The 23,316-nt window shown below is 40.5% G+C and overlaps 1 protein-coding gene across 2 annotated transcripts in view; it reads left to right on the forward strand.

Moving 5' to 3' along the window:
• The window catches only part of PTPRE (protein tyrosine phosphatase receptor type E), a 110,636-nt gene that overhangs the window by 82,713 nt on the left and 4,607 nt on the right, over positions 1-23,316 (forward strand). For both annotated transcript variants that reach the window (XM_076339225.1, XM_076339226.1), the window contains exons 6-19: positions 3,353-3,443; positions 3,982-4,058; positions 4,182-4,218; positions 5,022-5,119; positions 6,177-6,296; positions 7,935-8,095; positions 11,208-11,343; positions 11,760-11,909; positions 14,225-14,318; positions 15,168-15,244; positions 16,222-16,356; positions 18,131-18,256; positions 19,940-20,100; positions 23,069-23,204. In XM_076339225.1, coding sequence (XP_076195340.1) covers positions 3,353-3,443; positions 3,982-4,058; positions 4,182-4,218; positions 5,022-5,119; positions 6,177-6,296; positions 7,935-8,095; positions 11,208-11,343; positions 11,760-11,909; positions 14,225-14,318; positions 15,168-15,244; positions 16,222-16,356; positions 18,131-18,256; positions 19,940-20,100; positions 23,069-23,204 — 1,599 coding nt within the window. The remainder of the gene's footprint in view (positions 1-3,352; positions 3,444-3,981; positions 4,059-4,181; positions 4,219-5,021; positions 5,120-6,176; positions 6,297-7,934; positions 8,096-11,207; positions 11,344-11,759; positions 11,910-14,224; positions 14,319-15,167; positions 15,245-16,221; positions 16,357-18,130; positions 18,257-19,939; positions 20,101-23,068; positions 23,205-23,316) is intronic.

Raw genomic sequence — 23,316 nt, forward strand, 5'->3', positions numbered from 1 at the left:
GAAGTCGACAAAACGAATGTGAAAACTAATTTGACAAGATGTGCGCTTGTGAATTTTGACTCTCCTGATTAATTTGTTCTGCAGTTAGGAGTGAAACAAGCCATCTATTTTTATTTTTAAAACCTGCTTTGCTTGGATCATTTTCTGCACCATGCTGAGAGCGTGTGAGTTTCTGTCTGCACACAAGTGCTGAGTCTGAAAACTGGGGTCCCGTCCCCATAAATGAGCAGTCTGAGCAGTGGCAGAGGGTGATGGTACAGAAAGTCTGCTTGAAGCTTTATGTGTTTTTTTTTTCCCCGCTGTATCTCCCGTGGCTGCTTGCATGGATATATGAGTTGTTTGCTCAAGCCTGAGAGGGGAAGAAAGGGTGAAAGACAGTTGAAAATCAGAGTGATTGATATTGTGGCATAAACCAGGAAAGCTGATGAACAGAAGTCTGTTACTACAGCACTGGAAGGAAGGGGGTTGAGAAATCAGGACCCTTCAGCACAAAGACATCTGTGTAACAACCTTTCCTTCAGAGCATCCCCAGCACACAGAAGCCCTGAACTCGGCTCCATCCTCCCACCAGCTGGGGTTACACCTATATCTGCCCCGCGAAGCCATAGCTGCCAAGTCCTGCAGATTTTGGATGGGTCCAAAGCCGTCCCCTTTGTGCAAGCTGTTGGGCAGGAGCTGGTGGACTCTGACTGCAGCCCAGGGCTGGGGATGCCTAGCTGATGGGGATCTCTGCCCGCTGCGGTGTTTGCTTTGCACCGTCTAATATAATATGTCAGGGGTCAGGTGTCTCGGGGAACACAGATACAGGGTCTCCATTGTGAATTTGGAACAGATTTAGGCTGAAAATGGTGAGTCCTGTGAGCCAGCGGTGGCCAGGCACATGCACCAACCAAAGAAGTTAGGTCCCAAGCGATTTTTCTGGTGAAAAGAAAACAAAGCAAGAGCTGATAGATGAAGACACGCAGTGGAGAGAAAGGATTTTTGAGGACAGTTCTCTTAGATTTATGTGCTTCGTGGTGTTCTTCAATACTTTTGATTTTATCCTTAAAGCCTAAGTTACGCTTAAGAAGTACCTTGCACTTGTTGCACTTGTACACTAACCAAAATAGCAGAGGCTCCTTCTACCCTCAGTTGCTTCATTTTTTTATTATTTGATTTCTTTGTGAGCATAGAGCACTAGGAAGTGTGTGTTCTTTCTAAACAGAAGAAAAAGAACAAAAGAAGAAAAAAAAACCCATATTCCTTTCTGTATGGGCCCTTACCTCTATTTATCATCCATAACACAAGATGAGCTGGGTGTTTGAAGTTTATGATGGCTGGTTTATTGCCTTGATTTTCAGAGTAATGTCTGAAAACCTTCCTCTAAGAAATTGCTTTTGAAATTTTAATTTTGACTTGATTAAGATGTCCCTGTGGTTCATGCAGTGAAAAAAAAGAGAAAATGCGCCAATGCTGGGGTGAGTCGAGCCCCTCGGAAGTGTCAGAGAGCTTTTAGGATTCCTGCGAAGTGGGAGCAGATAAGACTGCAGTGGCAGCAGATGACCCCGTGCCACCAAGACTCATCAGCTCCTCGTGATTCGCAGGGTGATGGAGAGGACGTGATGAAGTGCATCCTCGATGAATCACATCCTCCCCTCTGAAGATGGGTGGAAGCAGCGAAACAGGCTGTGTCCTTGCACTGGGGCTTAATACCCGCGCTAAGCCGTGCAGAATGACATTAGGAGGTTTCTAGGGAGATGTGAGGGCCTTGCAGGAGTGAGGAGCAGGGAATGGAGAGATTATTTTGCCAGAGATAATTACTTTTCATGCATTTTTCACATAAAGATGCAGAACTTATATGACTGTTTATTGGGAATTTGTTGCCTGACCTTTGAAGTTTGAAGAAATCGTGTTTGAAGTGCTAATAATTTCTTTTTATGCAAAACATAAATTAAGTTTCTGTGTTTTCTAAATTGTAAATGTATTTTAATTAGCAAAATCATGGGCTTCATTCAAATAAGGAATTAAGCAGTTTGCTAAAAGCAGCATTCTTTTTCAACTCTTTTTTAACCTTCTCTCTCCTTTCTTTTACTTACATGCACAAGTTTAAGTGTGATTAAGAGATTAAAAAAAACCCAAACCAACCCACAAATGCACATTGCTATTTCCTCTATGGTGGTGGAGAAGTCCTCCCCGCACCCCCCCTTTTATCCTGTGTCACCCTGACAACACAGATTGCTGCTTTTAAGGGGAAATTCCAAGCCCTGCTCTCTGCCAGGCAAGTGAGGATAGTTGCTTTAAGCTGTACCATCGGTTACCATTTTTTTCCCTTCCCCTACATGATTCAGACCGGGTGGTGGGAGGTAGAAGGGTGGGAAAAGGCTGTTGTGCCTTCCCAAACCGCTGGGATTCTACCTCGGTGGGATCCAACACACTAACACTGGGTTTTAGGAATTCAGTAGAAGAAACTTGATGAAACTCTATTCTTGTTCACATCATTTGCAGTGAGGGGGCAGCTAAAAGTGCAGGGCAGGAGCCTCGATGTCTCTTGATGAACGGTCCTTTTCCAACTCTAGCCCTGCCCTGGGCTCTCCGCCACAGCCCGAGCTCGGCCGCTTGGCTCCGGTGGTGGTATCTCAGCAGCTTCTGCGTGGAGGTGGAGGGGCTCCACCTCGGGCACCCCCTTGTTTTCATTTTCACCCTTTTCCTCTCTGTTTCTTCCTTTCATTTGATTACTCTGAAAGACTGGGTTTTTTTTTAAGCTTGACTAAATTTATCTGCAGTCTTAGATCTTGCTGATTACTTGCAGAATTTGACTTGTGCTTGTACAGCAACTTTCAGCATAGAAGAATTGGGGTTTATTTTTTTCTTCCTCCCTTTCTGCCAGCATTGGGCCCTCACCTGTGGATCTCGGCAAGATGTTTGGTATTTAATGTTCTTAGCAGTGAGCTATTAACAATCAAATTCTATTTGTGTTACTGAACCAACTGTTATTGCTAAAAGTAGCTGTTGGAGCCGAGCTCGAGGGAGCGGCGCATCCGCACGGCTGGGTCATGGCGCTGTGAATCACCGCGGCAGATGGCAGCTTAAAGTAGCAGCTCAGAGTTTAACAATTTTCTAAATAACTGCGATCTCTGGTGGAAAAATTACTTATTTTTCCAAAACTGCTGAACTCCTTTTCTGTAGTGAAATCTGCCAGGACGTGGTTTCCTGTTTTCGAGTAATGAAAGTTATTGCGAAAAAAAATAAAATAAGTTTAATTCTGTTGGATGCAAGGCAGTATGTATAAATGCAGATTTTCCCTGAGCCATGTGCAGACAAGAGTTAGCTGTTTTCTAACACATTGACTTTTGTATCTTTTTTTTTTTTTTAGTCATTAACACCTGGATATGTGCAGGGAACATTTGAAATGGCAAATAAGGAAGAAAACAGGGAGAAAAACAGATATCCTAACATCCTGCCATGTAAGACATTACCTTTTCTTTTAAATCAGACAATTAACTCTGGCACTGAGCATGCTGGTAGCAGTGTTCATTTGCTTGAAAATACTCAAGTAGTATAATTTCACTGGTTACAAATGTTCTTCATAAATTGTATGTGCAAAACCTGTCTGTTTTGTGGCATGTCTCTGGTATTGATTTTCTCCTGTTAGGTTTTTCTGACAGCAGTTATCAGGTGCTGCACTAGAAAGCCTTAGCTCTCACGGGGTTCTACCAAATTACACTATGTCAAGTGGATATTTTAGTGTCTTAGGTTAGTTTTGGGCAATCAAATATGGCAGAGTTTGGGCTTCCAGTATTGTAGAGCTGCAGTCCCAGTGACCTCCAGGTGTGGGAGCAAAGCAAGACATTTGTGGAGAAAGTTTCTTAATGAGAACTAGGAGCAATACGGGAGATGGCTGGCTTGGGAAGTGTATGCTTAGCCTGGCCTCCTGCTTGCAAGGAAGTAACATATTTCAGATTGATTAACATGCAGATGTGCTTGTAATGTGTTTTCTTCCAGATGATCACTCCAGAGTGGTTTTGACCCAAATCGATGGAGTCCCGCCTTCAGACTACATTAATGCGTCATATATAGATGTATGTTGACAGTTGTCCACTGTTTGCCAAACTGCAAACTTTGACTGTGAATTAAATAAGTATTTTTCTGCTAGCATATGTTGGCATTTCATCTTTTAACTGCTATGATATTTATTTCCATAGGGTTATAAAGAAAAGAATAAATTTATAGCAGCACAAGGTAATTTATTCTCATTTCTGTATTCTGTACATCTTATGGCTGAGCATATTTAATTTTAGATGTGTTTTAGAGGTTATTTTCAGCTGCAGATGGTGGCCAAATGCAAGGTGCAATTTAGAGGTTACAGTTTAAATGAAATTAAAGTGAGCATGAAGTCAGCCACTACCTTTAGACCTGCAGATACTGCTCTGAGCGAAGAGGCTTGCCTTTCCCCCTACACCCCCGCTTTGCTTCTCTCTTCTTATTTTTCATCTACTTACTGGGGGTTTGAAAAATTATGTCTCCTGATAATACATTCTGTCTAAGCAATCCTGATACAGAAATCAGCATTTTCACATGAATTCTTATGCTGTATTTAGTCATAAATTTTGTGAACTTTGTCACCGCAATCCCAGACACAAAGCAATAGCTGCCCCTCCCCTTCAAAAATACTCCGGTCCTGCACAGCACGATGAGCAGCTCTCAAGACCAGTTGTTCATTGTGGTCACAGGTGATGCTGGACCTCGGCATGGGGGAGAGCTGCAAAGTAGAAATCCTGAATGATGCTCCTGCCATAGCCCGCTTAAAAGAGCATTAAGAATATTTCAGGAGAGGAGGTATCTGCTAGAAATGTAGATTTGAGTACGCATGATTGTGTAAAAGAAAATATGATTTTTTTTTTTTTAAGAAATATGTAGTATATTCAAAACCTGAGCAGTCTGTAGTAAACACAGATCTGGGTGGGCACCCAGTGCGCAGGGGCAGGGGGTGTTCATGCTGGTCTCCATCACCCCTCTTGAGCAGAGCTGTATTCTGTCTGCAGGACCAAAGCAAGAAACAGTTAATGATTTCTGGAGGATGATATGGGAGCAGAAGTCGGCCGTTATTGTCATGTTAACCAACCTGAAAGAAAGAAAAGAGGTAAAGAGCTTTCAGTTTGCTCTGGGTTGTCTCTACCAAACCGTGTTCCAAAAACAGTTGTGGCTGCTCAGCGTCTGGCCAGTCACATTTTTGACTACTTCCTTCTCCCGTCCCTGTTAGCACATCTGAGTTTCTGCTCATAAATGTAGTTTTCATTTCCAAAATACAAATTTATATACGTAGATCTCAAGGAAAAAATTTTGATAGCTAATTTTGTCCTGCGTAGCCCATAGCCAAAGGCAAATTCTCATGCCTGTGTTTTTATCGCAGCGTAAGGCTGCACTTGTGAGTGGGTTTGGTTAGAAATGAAGATAAAAACTTTGTTCATATTTTTGGGAGTTAGGTTTCAAAATTCTTTCTGGCACATGCACATAAGAAATTAAAAAACAACACTTTTTTCTTGTGAGTGATGCTGTTTCTTCCTGTCCCCCCGTTTCTCCTCATACGTGTCTCACTCCTCCCGTTGTGCGAGACTTTCTACGTGTACTGGCTGAATGCTGAGATGCACACGAGAAGCGTGAAACATGTAGCTTCATTCCTGCTTCGCAGACTTGAGAAGCTAAGTTAAAATATTAAGGAAATGTATAATCAGAAACATAAAAGATGCTTTTTAATTATTTTCTTTTCCCTTGGGGGACAGTTTGCCACACTGAACATGCTATATCCTTATTTGAAATATATAAAGTCCTCAAAAACATGTGGCCAAGAAATAAACCTTGTTTCCCTGGTGAGTACGCCTAAAGCTTAAAAATAAAGAGTCCAGACATCCCAGTCCCCACAGCTAGGCACCCCCTAACAAAAAAAAACAAACCACAACAAAAACTGTTTAGGTCTGGCTAAGTTAAAAAACAACTTCAAAGCTATTCTCACCTTCTCTGCATAAATTTAAGCATCAATAGCACTAGCAAAGTGTTAAAGCTGTATTGTGCCAGATGAGAAGCTCTGCATACTCACATGCGTATGTATGTACACTATTTTCAAATAATTTCATTGTTTTATGGATGACCAACAATGAAAGCAGATTCAGTGTTACAAAACTCACTGTGTGTTTTTACAGGAAAAATGTTATCAGTATTGGCCTGACCAAGGGTGCTGGACTTATGGAAATATCCGTGTGTCAGTGGAAGATTGCATAGTTCTGGTGGACTACACCATCCGCAAGTTCTGCGTTCAGTCGGTAAGTAACAGTAATGCTCTTGCTGGGTCTTCATTTTAATTTTTAAAGCAAATTGTTACAATGTCAAATATTTGCTAAAAAGAAATTCAGGAAATTAGTTAAACATATTTGCAAATCGAGAAAGGTGTGGCACTCTCCTAGGCAGGTGAGCAAGCTCTGCAGGTCAGCACACGCAGTGTCTGCTACAGTTTAATGGATTGCAAGACGTTCTGCTTGGTTTCTTCTTGCCTGTAGTCAAGGGCCACAGAAAGTCACTCCTCGTGACTGTCAGGGAGGGAGCACAGGAGCAGTGTCTTGACCTTTTTTGGGACAAATTGCATAGAAAAATAAATGAGTGAATTTGGATACGTTTGGGTATTTGGAGCAGTCTGTGGATATTAGTTGGCCAATGTCAGCCAGCATTACAGCTTGATTTCTGTTGTATCCTTGGTCTCCGGCACAAATAAAGCTTTAGATCACAAGAGAGATGGTGGGGATGACTTTGCTCTTGTCCAGTGTGTAGCCTTGTACGGGAGCAAATTGCTAGAGATCCTCACCCCCTAAAGAGAAGGCTGCTGTGTTTGTAATGCAATGACCGTCTAATTCAGATAGAAGACTGAAGACAGTACGGGCTGGTGAGAGGTGATAAACCACATATAGCTGGGTAGAACTACATGGAGAGCTCAGAACCCCTCAAAATACGGGTGGATTCATTCAGCATTAGTTATAGATTCTGAACTGTGACGCAGTCGCTGCTGATTCAGCGTGCAGATTGCTTTGGTATGACTAGTGATTGCTGATAAGGCATCGCTGATAAAAATGCTCAGAGAAACTGCGCTCAGAAGGCAGAATGGGAAAGAAGTAACGGTACAGAGATGTACGTACTGTGGATAAGCTGAAGGGCTGGAAAGTTTATGAATGGACCTGGCTGCCTTTCACTTGTTGATCACTGCTGAGTATGTGTTAGGAGGATTTGGTTATCCATTGATGGAGACCAGGTAACCTTACAAAGCCAACTGGCTTTCTCCACTTTGAAAGAAGCGGCCTTGACCCTGGCTAACAGACTGAAAGCTTGTGAAACAGGTACGCTTTCTAACCTTAAGGATAGGTTGTGGTTAGTGAATGCAGGTGAAACGATGCTGAGCTCTGCTGTCGTTGCTTCTGTAGCATCTTCTCTTTTACTCTTGAAGAGTAGGTCAGATCATGAAACTGTCAGTGGTTGGCCATTAGAGGTGCAGCCCTTCTTTCATTATTCATATGTGATATGGCAAAAGAGAGCATTTGGCATCTCATAGCGATTCAGATCCTGAATGTTTAGGCTGAATTTTGTGAGTTTCATCTGAGGCTGCTAAAAGAAGCGTGAAGATTTTATAAGTGAAAAAGGACTTAGGATTTGATCCATTATTACCATGAATTGAGTGTCTTTCTTTTTGCAATCCTATCCTGGGATTATTCCAGTTTTCACTGCAAAGATGTATTTTAATAAGATATGGTAATTTTACTCTATGTTTGTATTTTACGTACACTGTAAACTTCTAATCCTTGAGTCAGACTCTAAGTGTTGTAGGAATTAAAGTCATAAATAACCAGAGCAGTTTGTTTATAAATCTTTGCATGAAAAATGAAATGTCAGACTTGGAGCCTGTGTGTTCCCTGCAGCTTCATGACGGTTGTAAAGCTCCGAGGCTCGTTACGCAGCTTCACTTTACCAGCTGGCCTGATTTTGGGGTGCCTTTCACACCTATCGGGATGCTGAAATTCCTGAAAAAAGTCAAAACGTTGAATCCTGCCCATACTGGACCAATTGTGGTTCACTGTAGGTATGTATGTGCTCTTCAAACCATTCTCTTAGCTTGGCCTGGAGTTACGTGTAGAATATCAAGGCTAAATTTTAATCTTCTGTTCATAGGCTACAAAGTTTGTGTGTGTGTGTGTATGTATGTATGTTTGTGTATATATATATATTTACTTACATATTTATATTTTTATCTGTAAAGGGCAATAATATGCTGAACTTTTTGAGAGCCCAGGTTAAAAGCAATTTCAAAAGATCTGGCTTTGCTGTCACTTTAAGACTCAAACAGAAGTTGTTGTTTTGCATTTTTTTATCCATGAGTGATACCCAGTGTTTGGTATAAATATGTTCTTTGTCAGAAGAACAGACTTGTAATACAAATCTGCGACTTTTGCCACTAAATGCTCCTCTGAGAATTCATCCCCCACTTCTCCCACAATAAAATTGCAGTTTGCTATGTAAATTATCTATTAAATGCCTAGAACGTTTTGAATAAAGACTTGCATTTAAGAGACTTAAATGCTACAATTTTAAAAATGTACTACATACCAATACAGAACATATTCCCACTCATTTGGTCACACGCGCATGAACTTCCTGCTATTAAAGGCTTGTGCTAAACAGTTTGAAATCTTATGTTAATGAAACCACAAACTCCAAATCAGTTTTAAAAGAATAATTGCAATCTCTATAGCAACTTGTAAGCTCAGAACTGAGCAAGGAGTGTCTTTTCAGGAGCAATTATCATAGCGAGGTCAGAATAAAAAGAAAAGAATTGCAGCTTTGTCTTTCCGGGTTTTGTTTTTAAGGAAATGGTTGTAGATTCATGTATTTGTTTCTTTTTCTCTTGCTTGTGTCAGACAACTAGAAATACTCTCCAAGAGTCCTTGAAGTGCGTACTATTGAAAAAGAGCGTGTTTGTCCTGACCAAGCCAGCCTTTTTGTTCCTTCATTTCCATCCACACCTTGCCTTGCTAGGATTCATCTTCTCTCCCAGGTGTCATACATAAGAGGCTTAAAGAAAAGAAGATTTTAGTAGTCTCACATAGTCTTTCCTTTGAGAAACCTACAATATTTTTATAGCCTTTTGCCATGATGTTCTGTGGAGATTCATACTGGGTTTGAGCTTTATTTTGCATCAGCAGGAAATTCTGTACTTAGTTTAATCAGCAGAAGTAGAGACAAAATAAAGGAAAATATAAAATATCATAATAAAAATCTGCAGAGATTTAAATATAGTGGTCTAACAGAGCGCTGTAATACCGCTATGTGTCAGTGCTGGGGGCTAGAGCAGTACTTCAGCCTACTTTAGAAATAAAGAATGAGAGAGGTGACAATTTCCGTTACAGTTCAGGATATGACACTATAGAATTGTTGAAAAACGGAAAGGGAAACTCATCGATAGTGAGTAACTGTCCATTTTTAGTGAGCTTTTACAAAAATATCACCCAGTCATTCCGAGCAAAAACTGCTCAATCGCAATCTTTTGGAAGTTAATAAAAAGCTAATTTAGAGTTTGGAAGTAAAGAATAGCAGATAAAAGGCGGGGGGGGGGGATTTCTGCCATTTTTTTTTTCCAGAAGTTTTCAGCAACATATTTTTTCAGTGAGCGGAGAGCTACATAGAGGAATAGCTGAGTAAGGGGCACCCTACAGGAGGTTAAGGATGGATAAAATCAGGGAACTTCCAAGGCAAATGTCAAGGTTGGTGAAATTACCGGCTTTAGCAGGAACATGCAAGGATTGAATTAAGCGGTGATCTGAAGTAAGGTAACCTCGGGGCAGAGGCATGGGGAGGGGACAAGGATGTGTAAAAAAGGATTGTATCTGCAAAGGGAAGAGAAGTGAGGAAGCTGAGCGCGGGGCTCGGTGGGTAAAAGCTCACAAGACTTGAGTGATGAAGGACAAGTGTGAACTGGCGATGAGCAGCCCATGCTCAGAGGTAGTTTTCAGGACACGTCAGGAAGAGGAAAATCTCTGTAAACTGAGAGTCAAGACAGTAGGACTCGAGGTGTACTCGTCCGTGGTGGCAGAGGTCAAACATGAATGAAAGGAAGCAAGAGGGAAGGGAGCCTTGGCCACCGTGGGGTGGAAGCTGCAGTGGCCCATGGTCGGCGGCTGCAGAGGGGCCAAAGGGGACCGGCGGGTGGGAGCGCTGGACCGGGATGTCGCTGGGTGAGGAGAGAGGGGAGCCTGCCAAACTGATGATTAAACGCAAAGGGATTTGGAGGCAGGAGGTTATAGTGGGCTTGTTCACTGTGAAGAAGTTGCATGAAATTTTGGTGGAGGGCCGTGGTACTCCATGGGTCTGCTCATCTCGGTCATCCCTCTGGAATAGGAGGGCTTGGGGGCTTTGGCTTCATGTGGCGTTTGCTGTTAAAAGTATGTGTGTGTACATATGAACTAAGTTGTATTATGCATGCAATATTTTTTTTTTTTTTCTGGTGTTATTTAAAGCCTAATGTTTCCTGGCTGAAAATTGATCCGTATCTTTGGACATGCTGGGATGGGGGGAGAGATTTTTGTCGTGTTTCAGAAGGTGTTTGTGGACACTACAGCAGTTGCTGTGCGAAGTAAGCTAACAGAAGGTTAAAAGAGAGCTATTAATGCCTAGCACAGGATGCCATGCCCTTTTCCTCTGAAAGGAAGAGCTGAAAGTCACTGGAGTAGTGTAATTTATAATGATCGTGCTCCCTCTCGTGGCTGTTGAAGGATATATAAAAAAAAAAATAATTTGGGATGTCAGTTAGGAAGTGTAGAACTTGTAACAAGTAACTATTATCTAATTGGCATGCGACAGCAACCATGCAGAAAAGAGCAAAAATTAAGAAAAAAAAATTAAAATTTCATCTTAGACTGAATTATTATACTTGGTCAAGCAGAATTTTTTCCCAAAGGTCTTTTCTAATATAATTTTGATCTTATCATTTCAGAGCTGTTAAGAGGTGACTTTTTATGTTAAAAACTTAGACCCCTTTTTGTTGCTATCATTGCTAAAATAAAAAATGAAATTTGGTTTTTCACAGCGAGTATTTCAGTCCAGTATAAACAACATAAGTTCTACCTGTGTCATTGCTGTAGCAATTCCTGCAGACTTTGTAATTCAATTGAGCTTTTTGGTTTTGTTTCCTTTTTAAGCGCTGGTGTGGGTCGCACAGGCACATTTATCGTTATAGATGCCATCATAGACATGATGCACGCTGAACAAAAAGTTGATGTTTTTGAGTTTGTTTCAAGAATCCGTAATCAGCGTCCGCAGATGGTTCAGACTGACGTAAGTGAACTTTAATCAGTTGAAATAACTTTTTGCGGTCGAAGAAAAATACGCTTCTGTATTTCCACTCTGATATGCATCCCAGTATGTCCTGTTCTGTTGCACACCTGGATAAGTGGAAAATGAACAAAGCCCAGTAGAAGGATGGGGTTGGAGGAGAAGATAAAGGCATGTTAGGGCTGTGAAGACCACTGTAAGGCACGTTATCTTTAGGTATCATGTCCAGGTTTCCCCATGCACACAAGAGTGGAATTTTAGAGAATGTGAGCGATGTAACAGGAAAACTCTGTTTTAGCTTAAGGTATATTTTGATAATTAGTAGATTGTAGACCAAATGAGATAGATGAAAGTGCCAGAATTCATAGTTTTACTTCCTTGCTTTGCAGTACGCTTATCTGCCTCTTTGTTTGTTCCAGATGCAATACTCCTTCATTTATCAAGCCTTACTTGAATACTACCTCTACGGTGACACAGAGCTAGACGTGTCATCCTTAGAAAAACATCTACAAACATCACACAACGCGGCACCAAACCTTGTCAAAATAGGGCTAGAAGAAGAATTTAAAGTAAGTATGAAAGTCCTTTGCCATAGGATTTCTAAGTGTGGAAACATTTAAGCCAAAAAGATACTTCAAAAGCAGGAAAAGCGTAACCTTAAAAGAAAAGGTCCATCAAAACAGAACAACTTGTTTTATTTTGTGCTTGCTGTGAATGGGTCCTGCGGAGTCTGTGAATGGGGCCTTGCTTAACATCCTGTTCTGCAAATGCCCATTCAAAGCTACATCGTTCTACGGACCTTTTCCTATATACTTTGTTTGTTTATAAAAGAAAAATGGAATTATTCTTTCAGTCTGGTACTAGATGCCAGATCAGATAATGCTGGAAGAGGGAGCTGGATTACATGCACCTAATTTGCATCTCAACGGGATTGTTAACTCAGTGATGACTGACGGCAGAGAGAATTGCAGAGAATTTACGCATCTTGTGCTGAATATCCAGACCTGTCAGGAAAGAAAAGAAAAAAAGCATTTCTGTTTAGTGGAGAAACCCCAAATGCAGAAAGCAACCATGCTGGCTGTTTATGATCATTGTTTAAAATAGACTTTATTGTCCTGAAGAAATAGTTAGAACTTTTCTGTGACTTTTGCAATGCTAAAATATTTATTCTATATATAGGTCTAAAGCATTAAATGACATATAGGTGTTAACTGGAGTTCTAATCAGAAATTGGGAACTGGGAAAAGAAAATGATGTAAAAATAAGTCTGACGATATAGCAACAAGTTCAAAAATCAAAAGTAATGGTCTGTCTGAGAGAAGGAAGCAAATGAAAACATCAAGTATTCTACTTTTTCCAGAATTCCTAAGTTTGTTCTTGCTGTCCACTGTGCTAGCAAGGCTGCATTAAAGTGCAGAGAGCAACATCTAGTTCTGCCATGTATTCTGAAAAGCACTTAGGTGGCCCAGGAGCACTAAGCCCACCTACACCAAAAAAGAGTAGAGCTATATTGTAACCAGTATGAGAGTCTCTGACATAAAGTCTATTGAACACAGTATTATAGAGTAGCTGAAAAGTGATTTCTCAAAGGGTAGGGGTTTCTTTTTAATAGTTTGTTGCCGGTATTAGAGATTTTACTGGAATTGAGATACGCTCCTGCAACTCAGAACCTGGCAAATACATGCCTGAAAATCTGCTTGCAATTTGAAAATTAAATTAATTTTAATTTAAATTGAATTTAAATTAAATAGTTGCTGAAATGCAACTGTGTAACTATGATCGTTATCTGGTAAGTCCCACCCCAGCAGAAGGAGCCTACTATTGTTGTGTTATCTTGCACAATCTTGCGGGTGTGTAATCTATACTATAAAAAAAATTGTTGGGGCAAGAGCACTGTTTGTCTTCTGTGTCCTGGGAATGCCGTCAGCACAAACTGAATAAATAATAAGGAATATCGGTCCCTTCACTAGCAAAAGCTTGAAAATGTATAGAGCCACGTTGCAGGATTTGGTGCACAGCAGTCCATAAATTCGTGTGACCTTGTTATGCCAGAAACAGGGTGGTGTGCTGCAGGGAACGCACAGTCCGGAACTAAAGGACTGGAGTTTAAATACTCTGAACAGGATTGTAATAGTAGTAATATGAATGAAATTAATATGAATATGAATTCAGTTCATGTTTTGACCATAAAGGAAGTGAAGTCTATAAAAGAGAAGTTTTTCAGTACTTGAGAATAATGTGGAAATGAAAAGCCTGTTACTGCGGTGCCCAGCTGGCTGGAGTGCCTGTTGGCAAAGCTCCTGATCGGGGGCGGCTGCTGCTGGAGACAAATGGTGGTCGGCGTGCTGGTCAGTCTGCCTCTGCTTACGTAAAGGCTGGAAATTAAAAAATAAAATTAATTCGATAAAATGGTATGCAGACCTTTTTTAGTAAAAGGTATTTTCAAAAGTGGCTAATTCTATGAAACTATATTTCCAAATGTCAAATTTAAGAAACTTATACCTTTTCAAAAGGAATGAGTACTCTGTGCTTCTGAAAGCCACACTCAGACCGTCCAAAAGTGTCTTAAAAAAAACCCAAAAAACAAAACCACAGACCCAAAAGGTCAAAATCTGCTGTCATTTTACAGCCCTTAAACTTTATTGGGAGTATGTTCAGATTCTTAAATATTTATCAGTATGAAAAAATTACGTGACTTATTCTTACTTCATTTCTGTAGACAGGACAATGAAGTGGCTTTTGTGAAAAGTCAGTCTTGCTTTGACTGTGTTACTGCTTTGTGTCCGATAAAGACACTTAGGAACCCTCTGAGTACAGGATATGGTGGGCGAGAACCACTTCTGTTCCAGTGAGTTCTCATCCTCATTTGTGTGTTTTATTACAGAAGTTAACAAATGTTCGAATAATGAAAGAAAACATGAGAACTGGCAATCTTCCAGCAAATATGAAGAAAGCTAGAGTCATCCAGATTATCCCATGTAAGAGATCAACTTTTTATATAGAGAAACAAGTGCTATAAATACACGATTATCTTAAGGTTGTTGTATACACACTATATCTATATGTTGATAACAACACACCTCATATCAGAATACAGCTCTGTTGGGATAACTCAAGAATAGAGGTCCTGCTCAGATTTGGAAACTAGAATTCTGCAAATAATTACTGCGTATGTCTTAAAGAGAAAAAGTTTTAACTTCTCTGCCTGTAAAATTCAAATGTTTTCAAAACCTGTTGTACTGTCCAGAGTGGTAGTTTTTGGTTTTGCTTCATTTCTAGCTAGAACGCATTTTTTGGGGTGTTTCTGTTAGCCATCCCCTTGGTTTTGTTGTCCTCTCTGCAGGCGTGTCTGCTCTAAAGTTTCTAGAGAACTTCCTGATACAAACAGCGCTATCCTCTCCTTATAAAGTGTAATGCCCTTATAAAGTGTCTGCAAACAATTTAATGAATTGTTTTTTACTTTATCAATGTAAAATGTATTACGATCAGATATTTTTCAGGACTGAATTAAATAATTCAGCAGTTTCACCTTTTAAACCAACACACTTTCTGCGTGATTCCTTGCGTAGTCTGGAGCAGCGCTGTAATGTCTGCACCTGAAAATGAAAGTTTCAGACCTTGCTGGCCGTATCCTGTGTGAATGGAAAAACAACAGCAGAAAAACTAGTGCCCTCCCCCGCACACTTACTAAATCCTGGATAAGATCTTTGAGACACTCTTTGCCTTTCAGATAAAAGATTTTGTTGTTTTTCTTCTTTCACAAATGTAATAGTGGAGCAGTCAATATACAGTTAGCAAAAGTAAGACTAGACTTTTTTTTTCCCCAGATGATTTTAATAGAGTGATTCTGTCGATGAAAAGAGGGCAAGAGTATACAGACTACATCAATGCTTCCTTCATAGATGTAAGTATAAAAAATTTTCATGTATTTAAATTGCAAGTCAGATATTTTGCTGTTGCTGATAAGTCTTCTTAAAGAGACACAATCAACTTGGCTTATGAAGAACATTAGCTTTTTTGTTTGCGTTTGGCTTATGAGAGTTTCGAAATATATTTCTTATCTGGTGTTTTCAATTTCAGTTTAAATGGTTGTGTAATTTAAACATTTGTGTTGTTAGATTTATAAACTAAGGTTTTCATTAAATTCTAACAGTCAGCGAAACAAATTAGCTGTAGAACTAACATCCAACAGTTCCATTATCTGCATTCAGGTTAACTGATGTAAATATGTGCTCTTCTGAGGAAAGGAAAAAGAAAAGTCCGTATTTAGCATGGGGAAAGGCTATCCCAGTGTTTGGGAGCCAGGGCTTACCTGGGCAGACCTGCATTAATTCCTAACTTTGTTCCTGGCTTCCTGTTGGAACCTGGACAACACCTTCCACCGTGTCTTATTTTTATTTAAATATGAGAATTAATTATATCCTTAAGCAGTAAAACGCCATTAGTTATTGAGGATTGTGGATACTACAGCTGTGAAGATCACATCAGCATGTAAATAGAACTGTAGCTCAAAAGTTGAGATAAATGTTAATTCTATAGTAAAGCTAATAGCTGCAGTTGTTAACTTTGATAATCTCATTGTGAAATCCTTTCAGTTACCTGTTATTACAGAATTTCATTCCTTCAGCCATGATTGTAAAAAGTCATAAAATACAACTCAGGATTGTGAATTTGGGGGATTTTTTTCCTGTGTTTCTGGCAAAGAGCAAGAATTGGGTGGGCTCGGTGTCGCTGGATTTGCAGTAACCATTACATTGTCAAGCAGTGGGGCTCACGAAGCACCACTTGAAGTAGTGATCTTCTCTCTGAACATCAGCTTCTGTCCCTCTTCACTTGTACTCACGTGTCACGATGTAAACGCATGCTGGTCTTTCTCTGCAGGGCTATCGCCAGAAAGATTACTTCATTGCTACCCAGGGACCGCTTCCGCACACGGTGGAGGATTTCTGGCGAATGGTGTGGGAGTGGAAGTGCCACACCATTGTTATGCTCACAGAAGTTCAAGAGAGGGAGCAGGTATGCGTCCCACAACATTGCATTGCTTTCAGGAGTTACATATTTTATTCTTATCTGTTTTAAAGCAGTATTTACCATCTATGACTCCTAAGCCCTTTTCATCTTAATGGTTTATACTATAAAAATATTTTATTACTGTATTCTTGGTTATTAGCCTTTTCATAGGATCATAGAATCATTGAGGTTGGAAAAGACCTTTAAGATCATGAAGTCCAACCATTAACCTAGCACTGCCAAGTCCACCACTAAACCAGGTCCCTAAGCACCACATCTACACGTCTTCTAAATACCTCCAGGGATGGTGACTCAACCACTTCCCTGGGCAGCCTGTTCCAATGCTTGGCAACCCTTTCGGTGAAGAAATTTTTCCTAATATCCAATCTAAACCTCCCCTGGCACAACTTGAGGCCATTTCCTCTTGTCCTATCGTTAGTGACTTGGGAGAAGAGACCGACACCCACCTCGCTACAACCTCCTTTCAGGGAGTTGTAGAGAGCGATGAGGTCTCCCCTGAGCCTCCTTTTCTCCCGGCTAAACAACCCCAGTTCCCTCAGCCTCTCCTCATAAGACTTGTTCTCCAGACCCCTCACCAGCCTCGTTGCCCTTCTCTGGACACGCTCCAGCACCTCAATGTCCTTCTTGTAGTGAGGGGCCCAAAACTGAACACAGTATTCGAGGTGTGGCCTCGCCAGTGCCAAGTACAGGGGGATGATCACTTCCCTGGTCCTGCTGGCCACGCTATTTCTGATACAAGCCAGGATGCTATTGGCCTTCTTGGCCACCTGGGCACACTGCTGGCTCATATTGAGCTGGCTGTCGACCAACACCCCCAGGTCCTTTTCCGCCTGGCAGCTTTCCAACCACTCTTCCCCAAGCCTGTAGTGTTGCACGGGGTTGTTGTAACCCACGTGCAGGACCCGGCACTTGGCCTTGTTGAATCTCATACAGTTGGCCTCAGCCCATCGATCCAGCCTGTCCAGGTCCCTCTGCAGAGCCTTCCTACCCTCGAGCAGATCAACACTCCCACCCAACTTGGTGTCGTCTGCAAACTTACTGAGGGTGCACTCGATCCCCTCATCCAGATCATTGATAAAGATATTAAACAGAACTGGCCCCAAAACTGAGCCCTGGGGAACAGCACTTGTGACTGGCCACCAACTGGACTGAACTCCATTCACCACAACTCTTTGGGCTCAGCCATCCAGCCAGTTTTTTACCCAGCGAAGAATACGCCCATCCAAGCCATAAGCAGCCAGTTTCTCCAGGAGAATGCTGTGGGAAACAGTGTCACAGGCTTTACTAAAGTCCAGGTAGACCACATCCACAGCCTTTCCCCTCATCCACTAAGCAGGTCACCTGGTCATAGAAGGAGATCAGGTTAGTCAAGCATGACCTGCCTTTCAGAAACCCATGCTGACTGGGCCTGATTGTGTCACATGATGGCACTCAGGATGACCTACTCCATAACCGTCCCCGGCACTGAGGTCAGGCTGACAGGCCTGTAGTTCCCCAGATCCTCCTTCTGGCCCTTCTTGTAGATGGGCGTCACATTTGCTAACTTCCAGTCAACTGGGACCTCCCCAGTTAGCCAGGACTGCTGATAAATGATTGAAAGTGGCTTGTTGAGCACTTCCACCAGCTCCCTCCTTCATTACAAAGTGTTTAGAACACGTTTATTATGCTGTCTGTCACCTCCTATATCAGAGATTCATGACAATGTAGATAACTGGAAAAAATTTCAAGGGGCATTTACAATTCTCTCTCAATTTTGCAGGAAAAATGCTGCCAGTACTGGCCATCAGAGGGCTCTGTAACTCACGGAGAGATAACCGTAGAAATAAAGAATGACAGTCTGTTAGATGCCATAAGTGTAAGGGACTTCATAGTTACATACAATCAGGTAATATGTTTTTAAATTACATGAGGGTTTGGGTTTTTTGCATTTGAAGGCATTTACAAATACGATTATGTAACTTAAATGCTGGAATTTCTATCTAAAGATAAATGTGGTTAATCATCATCCGACATTGTATCAGTCAAAGGGAAGCTTATATGAAACATTTTTGCTTAAAGCCCCATGAAAATTCTGGTCAGTAAAACATGTCCTTGATCAAAGCGAGATTTGGGTTTTCGGGATTTTTTAAATGTTTTTTGTTGCTGTTATTCTTGTGTTTTCTACCACCTCCCACATATCTATAAAAGAAAATTTAATTTAAGATTTTTAAATCCTGTGAAGCATTTTATAGCACATGTGCTTGCCTCTGCCTCTTAGTTCTTCCTTTATGTTTCTCTGCTACAGGTATGATCTACTCAAACCTATTTTTGATCTTTTGGGCATGCATCTCTTCACTCACTGCATCATTTCTTTAGGATCTGATTTGCATTGCTGTTTCGGGGAAAAAAAAATACTTGCAGTTGATAATGTCATTCATTTAACTACTTATTGCATTGCATATAACTTAGGCACATGCAAAGCAAAAGGACTTTGAAGTTAAAGTACTCTGTATTCCCTTATGAAGGAGGGTGGGGGATTAGGTGTGAATACACACCCTGCTTCACAAAGCAGAGAGTCCTTGTCAATGTGTTGACTTCCATCACATTGGAAAGTATTTAAAACTCAAGTAACAGCATTTTAGATAATATACAAACAGCAGTGGTTTTGCACTACAATCCTGCATCGTTAGAAGTGTTTGCTGCTGCAGGTCTAAGAAATCTGAGTAACTTTTGTATTGTGCCCGAGTCCAGCTGGACTACAGCAATAATATTTGAAGCATGAAGAGCTGGGAGGAAGGAAGATTGACCAAGCCTTTTTCCTCGTAATGGTGACATCTTCCAGGCTTTCAGTACAAAACAGTGTCCAGTCTTCCCATCAAACTCGTTAACCAGATGTCCCCTATGGTGGACACATTGAAAGCACCCAGCATCAGCAGAGACCTTGTGTTTTCAACTCTGTGTGGCTTGCAAGAGTTGATAATATATAGTAAAACTGCCAGAATATTAATGTTGCATCCATACACTATTATAATGCAGTCATGGGAAGCAGCAAGCAAAAATTTCAGGTAGTTAAAGTAAAGAGTCTTTGTGCATCCAAACCTGTCTAGAGCTACTGCATTAGCATGGTATTAATACCTGTTTGAACTTTTAGTGTGCTTTTAATCAGCAAGCATAAAGACGATGCAAAGAATTGTTAAGGTTCAAAGTAGCAGGTAGCGTTGTGCAAAGATTGAGTGCATTTCATGAATTGGGTTGTTTTAATGGCACTTCGGATTTGGCCTGTGCATTGTGAAAGCTTTCAACCATTGGTACTCAGGATGAATAATCTTTAAGTGCATTCTTACTACTACCCAGGTGAAGCAGCTGTGCAAATCAAAAGGAAAATTATAGGGGTAAATTATCAGCACAGTGGATGGGGAATTTGGAAACAGAACTATCAGGTCTGCACGACCAATATATTATGGACCAGGTTGCAAACAGCCCCCTCTGCTACAGTGGTGCAAAATTCATGCTACAAATGTTTAAGGTAGGAAGTGTGTTTCCATTTTGAAGTAACAACTGGACAAATCTGGTGTTTTACTGCATGCAGGCTAACCAGGAGAAGCAAAGCAGGCTTGTTCGGCAGTTCCATTTCCATGGGTGGCCAGAAATCGGGATTCCTGCAGAAGGAAAAGGGATGATCGACCTGATTGCAGCTGTCCAAAAGCAGCAGCAGCAAACAGGCAATCACCCGATTACAGTGCACTGCAGGTAAGAGTCGCCTCTTCTTCCCACCATTAGCTAAGGAACTGGCTTGCTTTTTCTCCAGTCTGGTTGTTTTTACGGCAGTTTTCCTTCCTGAGGGAGTAGACTGCATCCTTTAAAAAAATAACTAAAAATTAAGAAATATGAGAAAAAGATAGAAAAAAAGAAAATCTAGTGTAGCATAAAGGATTTTTGACTTGTCTTTTGCTAAATTAGCAAAGTGGATACCTTAATGGTAGCCTTAATGGCTGGGAGTAAACAAATGCATTATTAACTTGGGGTGTTGTAGTCTTGCACCTGAGTTTTGCTAAATGCTGTGATTAGGAATTTTTATTTTTTGCAATGTTTATTGCAGTGATGTGTAATACACCCCACCAATATAGTGCCCAAATATTCGATTGGGATCAAAATGCTGTTGTTTTTTACAAACTATCAGGAGAGTAAAATATATCCCTAATTTAAGCAGAAGGCAAAATGTACCCTGTCCTTGAAAGCAGATAGGAGAGCTGGGAGGACAGAAAAAACAATGTTTACATTAACGCTAAGAGGTAGCTTGTGTATGACTTGATACGTGATAACTAAAGTATATCTTTGTCCTGTGCCAGGTTTTCACTTTTGGGGTTTTTTCAAACTGTACTTTTTTATTGCAGCATCATTTTTTGTTGTTGTTGTTTTGTTTTTAAAAGGTGTACATTGGGCTTTTCCACTGTTTTTTCAAATGATATTTTTCAGAGTGTGGGGTTTTTTATCAGTCTTTTAAATTTGTCTTTTCCCTTTTCCCTGCTGATTTTTAAAAAGTAGTAGTAAAACTAGTATTCTGCCTTTTCCTAGTTCAGAAATCAGACCTTGCGTTTAAAGGTTTTTAAAGAACCTCTCTGCTTGCTGCTAGTTAGAACTGGGAATGGCATATTACAGCTGTTCTCTGCAGCGTACACTGACTTTTATTTTGCTCTGATTTGAGCTTCAAAGGTGCTGCCTCAGTCTCTGAGAACTATGGTTTGTGTTTGGCTGTCTGCAATGTCACCTGTATTTTCATGCGCTGTTGAAGCAAAGAGATCCTGGGAGCTTGAGCCAGGGCTCGGATTTGTTGGTGTTTTGGGACGTGATCTTGTACCGATGCATATTCATTGCTAAAACTTTCTCCTCCTTGCTTCAGAAGTGTTTTGCTCTTTGCTGCTTTCATACATTTTCCCTAGGGGACTGTGGGTTCCCCCACCCCGTGGGTGGCTGCACTCGAGGGTGATGATGACATTTTGTGTTTGATTCAGCAATTTGACAAATTTGAACAGCCACTTTTTTTGAATTGCTAGGGAGTTAAAATTCTGAATGATAATTAAAGTGGGTAAAATATCAGGGAGTTCTAGCCAGTAAAATAAGAAATAAAAGTAACTATGTCTTCGATATGCATAAATTAGATGCATAAGAACTATCTGAGGTATACATTGCTTCTACTTTTCTGAGCTTTTAGACTTGCAGCCTCTCTGGAGCCTTAGCCTAATCATTTGGCATGCAGTTGTCCAAGATTTTTTAAAATCTACTGCAATCACTATAAAATGGAATTAAACAAGAAAATCCAAACCACCATCCAATCCAATGTATTCTAGGATTTTTAATGTTGAGAATTCTCTCCTGTCCCTACTTGGACAGCCTGTACATCACATCTAATACATTGTACCTGTTCATTTTTCCTCCGACGTGACTTTTAAGCTGAGGATACATGCATTTGCACTTAATCTTTTCATAAGGCTTGTGCTTATCAGATTTATAACTGATTGATAGAAATAAGGTAGAAGCAATGATGTGATTACAATTCACCTACTTGCGGTTAAAACACATGAAAATGTTAAATTTAATAAAGTATTTTGTGTTTATGCTTATTCAGCAATCCAGTGAACCTTCCACTCCATCTTACCACTGATCGCCAATTTCCCAATCCCATCCCGTTTTTAGTAACTATTCCCTACCAAAGCTATTGGCATTCCAGTGCACAGCCACTGATTTGTTAGAGTCAAATAGTCCTTAATTAGTGTGATTAGGAGAGAGAAAGCAATCTTTTTTAAATTTTTTTTTTTTGCTCTAGAGTTAGGCATAATAAATCAGATAACAATTACTGAAATATATTTTGGTTCCACGGAATCATGATCTGAAACAGATATAAGGACAAAATATACTGAGTCAAACATACTGAAACAAAAGAAACTACAGTTACTTTGGAGTACATTAGGTTGCTTATTGTAGTCAAGATAGAGGCAGAACAGTCAATTTTAGTTTCTTGTATGTAGTATAGCCTCATACGTAGTCTTGCTTTAGTTTGTCCTTATATCAGCAACTCTGAGAAGAAATGGCTTAGATGCTAAGAGCTATTAAAATCATTACAGTTGGATGGGACATTTTCCATCAAATTGCTTTGGAGTACTACTACTACTACTAATCATCATAGTAATTATAATAAAGCTTCATGTCTGTCCACCATGCATAAGTATAAATCACAACCTAATAGAAAAATGTGGGTTTGATCGCACAGTGCTTCTTTGCATTATAACCAAGTTTTGCAACTGAAAGTCTAAAGGTTGTGTTCTCCCCCATCAAAAAAAAAAAAAATGAAAGCAGAGTGTGGGAGCACCAAAAGATGTCTTTGTTGAAGATAATGCAGATTTGAGTAAGTAGCTTTGCCAGTTCATTATTTGAGTCTCAGACTTCGGCTGAGGGTGTCCACGTGCTGCCGCAGCCAGCTCAGGATCTCCCACCTCTGTACAGAAGCTGTCAGTAACGAGCCTTTATTGGTTCCAGCCTGGCTCCGAGTTAATTTCCATTAATTCTGGCTCCCTTCTAGCATAGCTGAGGTGACAAAATAAGCACACAAAAAATGAGTAGAAGTTGGCTAATAGTGGTATTTGGCTATTCTATATCACTATTATTTCTCTTTTAACATTTTTATCCTACTGTATGTCAAGTGAATGTGTTTACGTTGCAGTGCTGGCGCTGGAAGAACAGGTACCTTCATAGCACTCAGCAATATTCTGGAACGAGTGAAGGCTGAAGGGCTCTTAGATGTATTTCAAGCTGTGAAGAGCTTAAGACTGCAAAGGCCACATATGGTGCAAACACTGGTATGATATTTAACAATCCGGATCTTTGTCAAAGGATATATGTTTGTAAATATTCTTGTGGGAGGAGAACAAAGCATTTTTTTACAGGTTGAAATGAATTATGTATGATGGC

This window comes from Aptenodytes patagonicus, chromosome 5, assembly GCF_965638725.1.
Source record: "Aptenodytes patagonicus chromosome 5, bAptPat1.pri.cur, whole genome shotgun sequence".
NCBI lineage: Eukaryota > Metazoa > Chordata > Aves > Sphenisciformes > Spheniscidae > Aptenodytes > Aptenodytes patagonicus.